The 14,845-nt window shown below is 39.4% G+C and overlaps 2 protein-coding genes across 2 annotated transcripts; one reads left to right on the top strand and one right to left on the bottom strand.

Moving 5' to 3' along the window:
- The first annotated feature begins 1,699 nt into the window (after positions 1-1,699).
- On the top strand, positions 1,700-7,678 carry LOC104888809 (protein ACCUMULATION AND REPLICATION OF CHLOROPLASTS 6, chloroplastic). The gene is made up of 7 exons (XM_010673901.4): positions 1,700-2,193; positions 2,971-3,201; positions 3,666-3,890; positions 4,274-4,534; positions 5,481-6,435; positions 6,934-7,070; positions 7,153-7,678. The coding sequence occupies exons 1-7, from the start codon at positions 1,849-1,851 to the stop codon at positions 7,441-7,443; spliced, it is 2,445 nt and encodes an 814-aa protein (XP_010672203.1). The 5' UTR covers positions 1,700-1,848; the 3' UTR covers positions 7,444-7,678.
- Positions 7,679-7,947: 269 nt separating this feature from the next.
- Positions 7,948-12,705, bottom strand: LOC104888816 (kinesin-like protein KIN-7F). The gene is made up of 11 exons (XM_010673915.3): positions 12,515-12,705; positions 12,297-12,397; positions 11,935-12,048; positions 11,764-11,845; positions 11,597-11,664; positions 11,443-11,505; positions 11,225-11,349; positions 10,782-11,118; positions 9,230-10,507; positions 8,651-9,006; positions 7,948-8,401 (listed from the first exon to the last, which is right to left on the bottom strand). Exons 1-11 carry the CDS (start codon positions 12,609-12,611, stop codon positions 8,077-8,079), a joined length of 2,946 nt encoding a protein of 981 aa, XP_010672217.2. The 5' UTR covers positions 12,612-12,705; the 3' UTR covers positions 7,948-8,076.
- Between the last annotated feature and the right edge of the window lie 2,140 nt (positions 12,706-14,845).

Here is a 14,845-nt window from a genome sequence, read left to right as displayed (position 1 = left end):
GGTGAGGGTAGGGGGGGGGTAGGTAGGGGTATGGGGTGGGGGGGGGGGGTAGGTGAGGGTAGGGTGGGGGGGTAGGTAGGGGTATGAGGAGGGGGGTAGGTGAGGGTAGGGGGTGGGGGGTAGGTAGGGGTATGGGGTGGGGGGTAGGTGAGGGTATGAGGAGGGGGTAGGTAGGGTAGGGGTGGGGTAGGTGAGGGTAGGGGTGGAGGTAGGTAGGGGTATGAGGAGGGGGTAGGTGAGGGTAGGGGGGGGGGGTAGGTAGGGGTATGGGGTGGAGGGTAGGTGAGGTAGGGGTGGGGGGTAGGTAGGGGTAGGGGGAGGGGGTAAGTGAGGGTAGGGGGAGGGGGGTAGGTAGGGGTATGAGGAGGGGGTAGGTGACGGTATGGGGTGGGGGTAGGTGAGGGGGGTAGGTGAGGTAGGGGTGGGGGGTAGGTGAGGGTAGGGGTGGGGGGTAGGTAGGGGTATGGGGTGGGGGGTAGGTGAGGGTAGGGGTGGGGGGGTAGGTAGGGGTATAAGGAGGGGGTAGGTGAGGGTAGGGGTGAGGGGTAGGTAGGGTATGGGTGGGGGTAGGTGAGGGTAGGGTGGGGGGGTAGGTAGGGGTATGAGGAGGGGGTAGGTGAGGGGAGGGGTGGGGGTAGGTGAGGGTAGGGGAGGGGGTAGGTGAGGGTAGGGGTGGGGGTAGGTGAGGGTGGGGGGTGGGGGTAGGTAGGGTATGAGGAGGGGGGTAGGTGAGGGTAGGGGGTGGGGTAGGTGAGGGTAGGGGTGGGGTGTAGGTGGGGTATGTAGGGGTATGAGGAGGGGGTAGGTGAGGGTAGGGGCGGGGGGTAGGTAGGGGTATGGGGTAGGTGAGGGTAGGGGTAGGGGGGTAGGTAGGGGTATGAGGAGGGGGTAGGTGAGGGAGGGGGTGGGGTAGGTGAGGGTAGGGGGAGGGGGTTAGGTGAGGGTAGGGTGGGGGGTAGGTGAGGGTGGGGGTGGGGGTAGGTAGGGGTATGAGGAGGGGGTAGGTGAGGGTAGGGGTGGGGGTAGGTGAGGGTAGGGGTGGGGTGTAGTGGGGGTATGTAGGGGTATGAGGAGGGGGTAGGTGAGGGTAGGGGGCGGGGGTAGGTAGGGTATGGGGTAGGTGAGGGTAGGGGGGGGGGTAGGTAGGGGTATGAGGAGGGGGTAGGTAGGGGTGGGGGTAGGTAAGGGTTGGGGTAGGGGGGTGGGGGTAGGATTTTTTTGTGAGGGTTTTTTTTTTGGTTAGGTTTTTTTTTTTAATTTTTTGTGAGGGTTTTTTTTGTGAGGTTTTTTTAAAAAAAATTTGTGTGAGGGTTTTTTTTTGTGAGGGTTTTTTTTTTGGTGAGTTTTTTTTTTTTTTTGTGGGGTTTTTTTTTTTGTGAGGTTTTTTTTAAAAAAATTTTTGTCAGGTTTTTTTTGGTGAGATATTTTTAAAAAAAAATTTTTGTGATGGTTTTTTTTTTGGAGAGGGTTTTTTTTTTTGGTGAGGGTTTTTTTTTGGTGAGTTTTTTTTTTTTTATTATTTTGTGGGGGTTTTTTTTGGTGAGGTTTTTTTTTATTTTTTGTGAGGTTTTTTTTTTAATTTTTTGTGAGTGTTTTTTTTTTGGCGAGGGTTTTTTTTTTAATTTTTTGTGAGGGTTTTTTTTTTGGTGAGGGTTTTTTTTTTTAATTTTTTGTGAGGGGTTTTTTTTTTTGGTGAGGGTTTTTTTTAAAAATTTTTGTGAGGGTTTTTTTTTTTTGGTGAGGGTTTTTTTTTAAAATTTTATGTGAGGGTTTTAGTAAACAAAAAAAACTCCGACCTCCCAACACAAATCAGTCTCTCTCCTCACAAGTCACAAACTTTCAAAAAGAATGGAAGGTCTGACACACTCAGGCTTCAACCTCTGGTACCCAACTCTAAGACCTCCATTACCATCCACTTCTTCTTCTAAGAAAGACTTCATCCACCGCATTCCCATTACAACCACCATCACCACCACCACAAACGCCGCTACAAATTCCGGCGTATCGACGTCATTTTCCGGCGCATCCACGTCATTTTCCGGCAGCAAATGGGCTGACCGTCTTCTATCCGACTTTCAATTCTTACCCACTTCCACTTCTGACACTTCCTCTTCTTCTTCAGCTCTTACTTCAGTTCCTCCCTCCCTCTCTCCTCCTGACCGCCATATTTCTATTCCCTTGAATTTTTATCAGGTATTGTGAATTTATAATCTTTTTGTTGGAATTTGAGTACCCTACTTTTTTGCTCTTAATTTTGGGTTGAAATTGAAATTACCCTCCTTTTGTAGTAGGTAATGTAAATTTTTCGTCTTTTTCTTGGAATTTTGAGTACCCTACTTTTTGATCTTTAATTTTGAGTTGATTAATGAGATTACCCTCCGTTTTTTATCAGATATTGTGAATTTATTGTCTTTGTATTGGCATTTTGAGTACCTTATTTTATTAGTCTTAATTTTCAGTTGAAAATGAGATTACCCACCTTTTTTATTATATCAGGTATTGTAAATTTCATGTCTTTGTGTTGGCAATTTGAGTACCCTACTTTTTGATTCTTGATTTTGAGGTGGAAATGTGATTACCCACTTTTTTGTTCTTGATATTGGTTTTGTGGTTATGATAACTTTGTGATGCATAATGTTGGGAAATGTGATTACTTAAGTTTTTGATTCTTTGTTTGAGTTAAAATTGAGGTTACCCATTATTGTGATTCCTGCATTTTGAGTTGAAATTGAGAGTACTCACTTGTGTGATTATTATTTTTAAGTTGAAAATGGGATCACCCACATCTGGGATTTTTGCCTTTTGAGTTGCAAATGTGATTATGTTCTTAATTATGGATGTGATTACCCATCTTTCTGATTTTACTCTTGTAGTCGTTAGTTGCTCAGACTCATTGCAGATACAAAATTTTCAATATGGAGCGGAAATGCTTATTGACCAACTTTGAATTCTGTACTTTTTCACTTGCAGGTGTTGGGAGCTGAGACCCATTTTCTGGGAGATGGGATAAAGAGAGCTTATGAGGGTCGGGTTTCAAAGCCTCCACAATATGGGTTCACCCAAGATGTTCTTATTGCTCGAAGACAAATTCTTCAAGGTGCTTGTGAAACCCTTTCGGACCCCAATTCTAGAAGGGACTATAATTTAGGTCTTTCTGATGCATTTGAAGAGACCATTCTCTTTGAAGTCCCTTTTGACAAGGCAAGTTTGTAATCTAATCACTGTGCCCTCGTTGTGAACAGTATATTTTCTTTTGTGATTGAAGTTATTCTGCTTGTTTAAGTTATGGACGGTACCATACGATTTATGTAACTGAGTTTAATTAGGTTTTGACTATGTGGAAACGTGGTCAGAAATGTGAAATTGGAGACTACACTGTAATTGGGATCAGAAAACATTTGCCCTTTGCAGCCTGAAGGTGAAACTTGAGCTGACAAACTACATGGAAATTTACTGAAAACACATTGGTGTCTATAAGCTCATTGGCACGTCTCCTTTGGCCTTTGCAGCTTGAAGATGAAACTTCAGCTTATAAACTACATGAAAACGCTTAATGCAAATTGAAGATATTGAATATATATGTCAACATAGAGAAAGATAGTTCACATTAAAGGATACTGCGTGTTTGATCATTTTATTTGATTTGTGGGTTTTTGATGCTTTAGGTGCCAGGAGCATTATGTGTGCTGCAAGAGGCTGGAGAATATGAACTCGTCCTTCAAATTGGAGATGTGTTGTTGAAAGAGAGATTGCCCAAGCCCTTCAAGCATGATATTGTGCTGGCAATGGCTCTTGCCTTTATTGACCTCTCGAGGGATGCAATGGCATTGTCACCTCCTGATTATCTCTTTGGCTGTGAGGCCCTGGAACGAGCTCTAAGACTCTTGCAGGTTAGTGTCTCAATAATAAGTTTGTCATGATGTAGGTGAATCGATCTTTTCTTTTCTGAAGACTTAGTTAAGATCTTCAAATTTTGTGGTGTATAACATGACTATTTTGGAAGTTTGGAATCATATATTAAATCTGATGAGATTTGTAGTAAATGCGTAATGAGGTGGCTTGAGAATTCTACTTAGAATAATAGTTGATTTCAGGAGCAATATGTCTTTTTTCTTCTTCATATAATTAATTTGCTCGTTTATTCACTTTTCAAAATGACCTGGAGTCGTAAAAGCACTGTGCTGTTGCATTCTTGGATTGACTTGTGGGCTTCTTTTAAAACATACGCCGAAATTGGAGTCATATTTTGATATTCTGATTCACGATTTTGTAGGAGGAGGGTTCAAGTAGTCTTGCGCCGGATTTACAAGCAGAGGTTGACGAGACATTGGAGGAGATCAGACCACGTTATGTGTTGGAGCTTTTGGCTTTGCCTCTCAGTGATGAATTTCGGAAGAAAAGAGATGAAGGCCTTCACGGTGTACGCAATATATTATGGTCTGTTGGAGGAGGTGGTGCCGCAGCTATAGCTGGTGGTTTTACTCGTGAGGATTTCATGAATGAGGCTTTTTTGCATATGACAGCAGCTGAGCAGGTTATTTCAACATTTGCTTGTTTGTCCTTGTGTAATTTCTGGTCTTCCTATATAAATTTTCCTCTTTACCTTCATGTTCTTTTGGGAGAATAAAAGGACAGAGGGAAGCATAAGGTAGGAGTCAACCGCCTCGTTTACGGTGTTTGCTATTTTTCTCATCATCTTCTGTCAGAGTGCTATAATCTATTCAAAAATGATTTGGTGAACCTTCACAGCGAGAATGTAAGAAAACCAACCTGCCTGAAGTTGACTGGCCATTTTGTTGAATTTTTGAGTTGAGTTCAGGAAGAGGGAAGTAAAAGCAGGTTTCTTGTTGGAATCAAGTGGGCATTAATTGATGCGCTAGAGTTTAGGAGACCAGACCAAACATATATAAAGTATTTTCTGCTTAAAGTTTGACCAGGGTATCAAATTGGTTGCAAAAGTCGAGTGTTCAAGTTCAGGTTTTGACTTCTGTAGGTTAACCTTTCCTCCTTTTCCTTTAGATGTTAAACTTTGTTTGCTCATTGTCTACATATTAATTAAGCTAAGTTCATCAATAAAACCAGTTCAGATTAATCCAGATAAGTCATGTATAATTACTGCACAGGTTTGGAAAATCAGATATGTTTAAAATTTTTATTAGAAGTTTAGGATAAGGGGCCTGGAAGATCTTGCTTTCTTGTTTCTCTTTTACGGAGAGAAGCGGATGTCTCGTCAAGATGTTTAATTTTCTCTTTCAGTGGTTTTTCCCCCTGAAATGTTCACTGTTGCACGTCACCAAGTAGAAAGAAATTGGGGTTTGGGATTAGAGAACACATACAATTCTCTCCTTGGGCTCCTTCCCTTCTCTCAGGCATTTGCTCATGGAAATCTGCCTAATAAGTGAAGGAGTATGAAATGCTTCCCCTCTCCTCCTCACTCCAGTTCAGAAGCAATATGTTTTTTTTGTTATTCTATGTGACAGGTTGATCTTTTCACTGCCACGCCAAAAAATATTCCAGCTGAAAGCTTTGAAGCTTACGGAGTAGCACTTGCACTTGTTGCTCAAGCTTTTATTGGCAAGAAGCCTCATCTCATTCAAGATGCCAATGACTTATTTCGACAACTTCAGCAAACCAAATTGATGCCTTTAGCAGATTCCATATCTTTATATACTACTCAAGAAAATCGTGAGAAAGATTTCGCGTTGGAAAGGGGTCTGTGTTCACTGTTGATTGGGGACCTTGATCAATGTCGGACATGGTTGGGCCTGGACAATGAAAATTCACCCTTCAGAGATCCATCAGTAGTGGAGTTTGTTCTGGAGAATTCAGGGGATTATGAGGATAATGATACACTCCCAGGACTTTGTAAACTGTTGGAAACCTGGCTCATGGAGGTGGTTTTCACCAGATTTAGGGAGACAAAAGGGGTTCAGTTCAGACTTGGGGATTATTATGATGATCCTATTGTTCTGAAATATCTAGAGAGGCTAGAGGGAGGAAGTGGGTCCTCCTTAGCTGCAGCAGCAGCAATAGTGAGGATTGGAGCTGGAGCTCATGCAGTAATCGATAATGTCACGACTAGTGTAATACAGGCACTGCAGAAAGTATTTCCTCCTAGCTCTGGAGAAGAACGCATAACACGGCAAGAAGATGTTGCAGTTAATGGCTTTGGAAATGAGGATGTTACAATGGAGCTTGGCCGTGATAACACTTTAGATTATGTGAATTTAGCCAGTTCAAATTTTACTGAAGATAATATCGAGCAAGAATCGGTTACTGAGAAGATAAAAGATTTAGGTGTGAAGGTTATGTGTGCCGGTGTGGTGATTGGACTGACAACTTTGGCTGGCATGAAACTTTTGCCTGGCAGAAGTGGGTCTGCCATTCCACACAGGCATCTTGGTTCTGCTGTGGCTTCTGATGTCTCCAGTGTGGGTATGACCTTTTAGAATATAATCCTTCTTGTTTTAATAGTCTCGCTAATAAACCTCATTCATCCATTATAAAGAATGGCATTGTGTCATCACAAGATTAATGTCATATTCTGGCACAGTGGTAAAACTAATCTCAATACTACATTTTGTTCCTGTGATAAATGGGGAGTACAATGCTTGTCATGTGTCAACCAGTGTAATTGTTTGGTTGTTTTGGGTAGAGACAAACTTGTTGGGAGTTCTTGAAAGTGTTCTGTAGTCTTGTAGCTGCCATGGTTGGCTTTGTCTTGGCACTTGACAGTTTAGGTTAATTTCCTGCCTGAGCCAAGTGCAGTCCAGCTGAGCTTCTCGAGCTCTTTTTGTGCTTGGGACAAATGATCCCGTGTTGAGACCTTGGGTTTGGCAAGCTGGCTGAATCCTGAGCTCTAACATCATATCCCCAACATCATGTAGCATAGAGCATATTCATTCTCTGATTACATTTTATTAAACTTTGTAGGGCTCTCAGTAAATGAAACTACTGAGGAGAAAGTACCAAAAATGGATGCAAGACTTGCAGAAGTTCTAGTTAGAAGATGGCAGAACGTTAAATCACAGGCTTTGGGACCAAACCATAGCCTCGAGAAGTTGTCAGAGGTAAGTCATAGCCTTTTATTGTTTTTGCATTCTAATTTCTAAGAAGGTTCTAATTTTGCTAACACCAAGGAACAACTAACAGGTTCTGGACGGAAACATGCTTAAAATTTGGGCAGATCGTGCCAAGGAGATAGCAGAGCGTGGTTGGTTTTGGGAATACGCCCTAGTGAATGTGATTATTGATAGTGTGACTATATCCCTTGATGGTAAACGTGCTACAGTGGAAGCAACTCTTGAAGAGTCAGCAAACTTGACTGATGCTACTCAACCCGAGCACAACGATTCTTACAGCAGAACTTATACCACAAGATATGAAATGTCTTGTTCCAAGTCCGGCTGGAAGATCATTGAAGGTGCTGTCCTCCAATCTTAAGTTGCAACCAATCTGTAAATATTTCTCCATTATCTTTTTTCCACATTAGTTTGTTGGCCATACTTGATGATGTTATGTTAATTTTTATGCTAAACAAGTTTGGGTCATTATCTTAATTAGCCTGTTGATGTAATGCAAGTAGTTAGCACAAACTCCTGAACTCTTTTATGGTTCAACTGTTGGGTTGAAATTTTGTGATCAATGGTTATTTTGGTTTCGTGCTTGGCTGTGTAAAGCATCCGACTTATTGGGCGTATTTTTTTCCACAATAAGTAGCTTTTTTTTAATTTGGTAATTTTTTTTATAACTTACCATGAGACCGGGTCACCAACCTACTGTTTAGTGGGAGGAGTGCCTCTAACCAACTAGGCGGCCTTCCTATTCACTTCATAGTAGTCAACATATAGAGTTAGACCGGCACTAGGTAAATTTACAAAATGCCGTCTAATAGGTTTGGTGATTTGTTCTTCTTTCCCAATACCAGACTGTTTTGACAACCAGACATTTGCTTTTAAGTAGATTAGTAGTAACTTTTATAAATACTAAAGGTTAAAAAATATTACCAACATTTCTCTTTTTCTTTTTCTAGAAAAAAGAAAAGATAATATAGCCTATACATCCACTCCAAGCGCTTTAAGATGCTAGTGACATGCCTGATTTCCAGCTATAGGACCTTCGATTCATGAGTTTAGGAACAACACTTGGACCAACAAACATCTCCTTTGGCACTTGACCTTCATCTACAAAACCAACCAGCTTAGCAACAAGGTCTGCACTTTCTCTGATATGTTGCATATCTTTTGTATCTGCCCAAATGCGTCGAACCAGTTGCAATCTCCTTTGCTTGCTGTTCGTCGCAATCCCCCACTTCTCAAACAGCAATTCCCTCTCCTGCACTGGGGTTTTCTTGTACATTTGCCTCATTAACATCTCCCTCTCTTGATTTAATGCCTTTATGCTGAGGTTTATCAAATTAGAGTAAAAACATTAGAACAATTAACTCTAATGTACATCGTACATAACTACTAATTAAGAGCAACTTAAATCAACTCAAATTACAGGTCACATCTACCCAGATATATTTTGCTCCTACATAAATTTGTAACAAGAAATAATATTTGAGCTAAAAGATATAAAGAAGTGCACAGATTCTGTAGAAGATATAAGAAACTAATCTGCTTATTAGACTAGAAGTTAAAGATTATACCTTGAAGATGGTGTATAGATTTGACCATCCATAACAATTTTCTGGCCTTGATCAAACCTGTTTTTAATGAAAGACAACCTTCGGAGTTCCACCTCCATGTAGATCTTGTCAGATGGATCACCTTTAAACAGCAAGTAAAAATAGGTTCTGTGGACTAATGGTATATGGCAAGCATGCCAAAGTTGGATTATCTTGAACCTTTGACTCTCAAATTCTTCAAACCAATTTAATGGGGATTGCACTGTACTCATTGCTCCCTCGGACAAGCAATCTCTTACCCTCATCGAATATGAGCCAACGTCTCTTACACTTTCATTGTCGTACTTTGCTTCAGTATCCCCGACTGTGTGATCATCCTGCATCAATTTATTGCTAGTAAGTAGTAGATCTCAAATCTGTAGAGAAAAAGGTGTATACTGACACTACTACCCTTATCTTTTGTACCATGCTATTGGTTCATTAGCAAAATAAAGTCAATAGATCTTTTATTCCCCCACAAAACACTTAAATAAATAGCACGACTCTTGTAAATTCTTCATCATGTCATAATTTATTCTGCATGAATTGCATACTACTAACCATTCCATATCCGATTTGTCTGTCAGACTGATGCTTGACATCTCTATTTATTCCTGCTACTGAACTGTAAAAGCTGGAACCATCACTAACATCTGAATTCTTAAAATCCTCTTCCATTTCACTTAGTATTGCAGCCCTAATAGAAGGCATAGGGAGCCCAACCCCAAATCTCGTTGGCTTTCCATTACCATGATCTGACACCCGAGGCAAACCCTTTGGTATATCCGAGCTCATTATCTCTTTATCAAATCCTCCAAATGACAGATCCCGGTTATGGCGCACTACCTTTTCAAAAGTTGGACATGAAGTTGGACTACTTGAAGTTAGAATTGCCTTGCAACTTCTGCTTCTACTGAAGCTCGACCACCTACTGCTTGACCTCTCTGAGTCTGTCGAGCAAGGAGAAAGAACATTCCCTAAGGGATTACGGTTAACAAGCATGTCAATAGTCCTCTGCATTTCCTTGATCCTTTGCACCAATGCATCATGTTCAGAGTCTGAATGGTGTGTGTCTTTCTCTTGCTTCTTTTTAGCTACACTACCACATTTTTCTTTCTCTTCTTTACTCTCTTGTGCATTATCAGCTGTTAAGGAACACTCTTTTTCTTCATCCACATTCTTTTCGTTCTGAATTTCTTTCTGATCTCCTGAAAATAATTCTGTTTTATTCTTGTTGATGCTTCTTTCTTCAACTTCAATACACCGAACCTCCTTGCAATTATCTTCGCTGTCTTCTTCATCGATTCTTCTTCTGAGGTTATTGGCAGTGTTGGCCATTTTCTCCCATCCAACTGATAATGGATCATCAGATTCAGGGATGTAATCGGGTCTGGTATCAGCCAGTGGTTGCAGTGAGGACTCGTTTGGTAGAGGGTTCTGCTCAATGTTGGGGAGAAGATTAGAATGAGTGGTAAGGTCAAAATTTCCATGTTCATCAAGATACTGAAAGGATTCAGATGTTGCCAGATCAGCATCCAGGCGCTGGTAATCGTCAGATGTTTCTGATGAATCATCTAACCATGCTATTTTATCCCGTGATTCTGATGTTTGATGATTGGACACATGATTATCATCCTGTGGCTCTGAAATCGAAACCTTGTTTTTCCTGCCGCGATCATCTTGTGGCTCTGAAATCGAAACCTTGTTTTTCCTGCTGCAATCATCTTGTGGCTCTAAAATCGAAACCTTGTTTTTCCTGCTGGTTGAGTCTAGTAGCTCTTCCACTTTTGATTGTGCAAGGTCACGTTGTCGACTTAGTTCCTTTATTTCTTTGTCCATCTGAATACAGATCAACAACATACAGAAGAAACTCATAACTATAACTTCGTCTTATTTTTTGCTAAACTGAAATTATTTCCACAGATTCCAACTGATTTTTAGTGATTAAAATGGGTTTTTGCTAATTCATTTGTGATTTATAATTTGAAGATTACAGGTTCTTTTATTAATTACAAAATTTTTGGGAAATATTATTATTTTCAAGTTAAACTGAACAAGGGCACAATTGATTTACATAACAAATTCCAACTGATCAAATGGTGTTTGCGCGCACCTTTTCTATCTGAAGTTCTTTTTCTCTGAGAACAGCTGCAACATCACCTTTGGATGGAACTGTTGATATAGTCTTCAATTCGCTCTCTAATTTGGCCAGCTCTTTCCTTAGTTGCTTCACCAATGCTTTATCAGACATTACCACATTTACCTGTGCATTCGTTGTAACTTCTTTCGCACAACTTGCAAATAAGAGGGTATTTCTTGATTGTTCTAGATGACTGTGAGCCGGGCTCATCGTACATATAATCGCAGTCCTTGCATTTCCTCCTAGCGAGTTTTGCAGTATTCGTGTTAGCTTTGAGTCTCTATAAGGTATGTGCCCATTTCTTCCCTTGCTGCATTTTAACATATCAGTTCAATACATCTCATTTTTATGTTCTTGTTTGTATTTGAATATAAGACAACTAATATAAGTACTTAAGTGAGCTATGTCAATCAAACCTCAATGTCCGAATAACTTTTCCGAGGGTGAGCAAACTCCTATTTATGTGAGAACCTTCTTTCAATCTTGCACCAGTGGCTAGTGTCTGAGAAGTACGCTCACTTCCTGCAAGGTCCACAAAGTTCTATATGCCAAACATTTTCAAGTTAAACTCCTACATTTTTCATGATATTCTTTAAACATTAACCACATGACTCTTAGACTTCAACATACATACCACATTTGCTGCAAGAATGCTTGAATTTCCACCACCAAATTGACGAGCAGAGCTTTCGACCGTCTGCACCAGTTCCAAACAGTTTATAAGAAAAACAAACTATACTTAAGAGCTGATAATAATCACTTCTTTTTTGAGTAATTGGCTTGCTTACCAGCCTGAGGATTTGATGAGATCTAGAACTTGTTTCATTAAGATTAGTTTCTCCTGTCTGTCTTTGAGCTATGATAAGTGATTAAGAAACAAAACATCAATTTATTTCAGCATATTAAGTAAAACATGATAATTAATATGAATTGCTAAGCAATAAACATGTCTTACCTTCACAGACGGCAATGAGCTCAAGTAGATGGCTCTTATCTTCGAGAGTCTCCTCAATTAGCTTCTCAACAACTGTCCCTCTCTGTTAAACCAATTACACCTTTTCTTTATGCCATACATGGATCTCATATATTATGCCTGATAAAAAGTACATGGTATTTGAATACAAACCTCGGGGTCATCCAGAAGTCGGAGAGGGTTAGTGTCTGCGCTTAGAAGGTCCCTAACAAGTTCGTTATAGATTTCGATGGCTGAAAACTTCAGCACGAATTCTCGCTCCTTTTGCTGTGACATTGTCAAAATACACACAGTTACCTTTCGTTAGAAACATCACAGAGTGAATGTAGTTTACTGAGTCTTAGGATGGATGAGAATTCTTTCTAGTTACTGAACCATCCAAATACTGGTTTGACACAGCAAAAATACTACAACAACGATAATGCCAAAGCTTTGATCCCGAAAGAATCATTTAAAAGAAACATGAAAAAATTGTATCCCGAAAATATGTTGAGAGAATTCTAATCTTCCATTACCTGTTCTATGTAATCATATATGTCTGCTACAGCATACTGTGTGACACCACTCATTGTGAAGGTCTTTCCACTGCTTGTTTGTCCATAAGCAAAGACGCTCGCTACACAAAACAAACCCAATGATAAAAAAAGCACACTAAACTACTTCAAACAAGCACACTAAACTGAAGCACCAAAAACATGATCAAGATTGAATCGCAGTATAGAAGATTACTCACAATTAATGCCATTGAGAACAGAAAGAGCAATTTCTTTGGCAGCTTCGTCGTAGACTTTCCTTGTAGGATCATCATCACCAAATACTCTGTCTATCATCCATATCACAGAAAAATCAGTAAGAAAAATCTAACCCCAAATCAGCTACAGATAACTTAAGATACATCAGCATCAATGACAACTTAGTTTTCTTGCCTAGCTTTGAGAAATACTTCATAATACATCCAAGGCAATATAACAATGCATCCCTCTTACTCCTAGAGTCCTAGTAGCACCTAGATTTCAATTGAGCTAGAAATGTGCTAAGAAGCATCTAGCTCTACGCGCTCCTGAAAGCGCCTCAGACTTTGTAGCAGCTAGCATTTCGTATATGAGACTTGCCATATTAGAGTCCATAAGGAAATGATCATTTGATGGTGCAACTTAGGTTATTGATTAGCATAAATGCACTTAATAACGATTGCATATATTGAGTTTACAAATAAGATAACTAAGGTTGTAATGCTGTTAGCATATGCGGGGTTGATAATCGAAATTAGGATCATGCACCCTAAGTGCATATATGAAGTTAATGACAACTAACGTTACTTCTAATGCATATATGAAGTTGATCATAATGTTACAAGACATTGATGTCAAAATGGAGTGTATCATAATTCATATATATAACAAGCTCTAGCAGAAACAAACATATCAAAAACTTTGATATCTAGGCAAATTTGCTTACCAAAATTATAGGCATTAGGATACATGGACCGTTCACCAAGGCAATTCTTGAATAAAATGGTGGTGTTGTTGATACTCTCCCAATCAACAAAGTCATTACCCTGAATTTCCTTATCATTCAAAGGCCTTAATCTAACTGATACACATATTTTTTCGTGGCGAGCATCGGACCCTTGTGCATTCCATTGATGCAGGTCCTGATCGCCACCTTCCACCCCCATCTTAATTTAATCTCCAACCTTAAATCTCTCTTCTCCTTCCTTCCTTCCTTTCAATGTTTAGCATCCAATCATCATCATCTTCTTCTTTGATAATTCACCTCTTTTCAGATATAATTTGGTAAATTCTGAGAAGCCTAAACATGAATATGACAGGAAAAATATTGAGTTTGTTTCCTTTGCCAAACATAGCAAAGAAAAAGATTGACCATGTCAAATACATACACAAAAGTTCAATTTTTTTTATCTTTGTTTTGGAATTAATGGGTGTCCAATATAATTTACAGCTGTTTACATGTCTGGAAATTGAAGTAGATTCCCAGGGGAAATTTTTTTATAGTTTTTTCAAATGGGATTTTTGAAGGAGTCTTATTGAACATAAGAATTTTATAAAAGTCAAGTTGATGAATTCCATGCAAATAATTCATAAATGTAAGAATCATATGGTAAAATTGTTTTAATAAATTCAATAATGAATTTGAAGGGGGAAATAAGGATGCAGTTTCATATTTACCTCAAAAGAAAATCTTTGGTTAGGAAATAAAACCAAATTTCTAATCTTGATCAATGTGATAAATCCAAAAGAATGTTAAAAATGAATTTTTTATTTATTTTGCAAGCAAATTAGAAAGATTGAATTTTTGGGAACGTGATAAGAAAACAAAAACAAAAAAATGGGGGGAAAGAACTAAGAAGAAAGGGCAAGAAAGGCGAAAAGTTAGGAAGAACAAGAGTTTTGCACAGTTGTCTTTTTTCTTTCTTTGTATTTTGAAAGATAAGAGACTTAAATAACAGAATAACTGTCAGTTTTGTGTCTTCTGATCTTTAGGTTACTCTAACAATATAAATGACCACCACTAACTCACCAAGTATAAACAGCTTAGACAACTGTCCAACAACTCAATCCAACAACCTCTTTTGTTCTGCTCATTTTCAAGAGCTTAAATGGAAAAAAGTAGTATGATGATTTGCTCATTTTAGCTATCCACATGAAAAAATAATCTTCGACATAGAGCCTGTTTGGCAAAACTAGTTGTTTTAGTAGCTGTTAGCTGTTGCAGTAGTTGTAGCTGTTGGGGTAGCTGCTGCATGCTAGCTATCTACTAGTAACTGTTGAGATTAACATTTAAAGTAATTGTTTAATTAGGAGTGTTTGGTAAAAGTAGCTGTTGAGATTGTAAAATACAATACATGACATTCATTATATAGTGTTTATTCGCTAACCGCTGCGTATAAATCTCAAACGTTGCTTGTATTAACGTTCGACAACCGCTGCCCATAATCTACTCCAACCGCTATCCGCTAATACAATCGCTACCTCACCAAACACTCATAATTTTCTTAAGTATCGTTTTGACCTTGTCCAACCGCTACACGTTACCTAAAACG

This window comes from Beta vulgaris, chromosome 1, assembly GCF_026745355.1.
Source record: "Beta vulgaris subsp. vulgaris cultivar EL10 chromosome 1, EL10.2, whole genome shotgun sequence".
NCBI classification, from domain to species: Eukaryota; Viridiplantae; Streptophyta; class Magnoliopsida; order Caryophyllales; family Amaranthaceae; genus Beta; species Beta vulgaris.
Note: the sequence above shows the minus strand (reverse complement) of the source record. Positions and strands in the feature narration are given on the sequence as shown.

Coding starts and splice junctions, on each gene's coding strand:
- LOC104888809 (XM_010673901.4), top strand. CDS start 1,849: ATGGAAGGTCTGACACACTCAGGCTTCAACCTCTGGTACCCAACTCTA. Junction 3,202..3,665: donor TTGAAGTCCCTTTTGACAAG/GCAAGTTTGTAA, acceptor TTGATGCTTTAG/GTGCCAGGAGCATTATGTGT. Junction 6,436..6,933: donor TTCTGATGTCTCCAGTGTGG/GTATGACCTTTT, acceptor TAAACTTTGTAG/GGCTCTCAGTAAATGAAACT.
- LOC104888816 (XM_010673915.3), bottom strand. CDS start 12,611: ATGATAGACAGAGTATTTGGTGATGATGATCCTACAAGGAAAGTCTAC. Junction 11,846..11,934: donor GACTTCTGGATGACCCCGAG/GTTTGTATTCAA, acceptor TTGGTTTAACAG/AGAGGGACAGTTGTTGAGAA. Junction 9,007..9,229: donor GACAAATCGGATATGGAATG/GTTAGTAGTATG, acceptor AAATTGATGCAG/GATGATCACACAGTCGGGGA.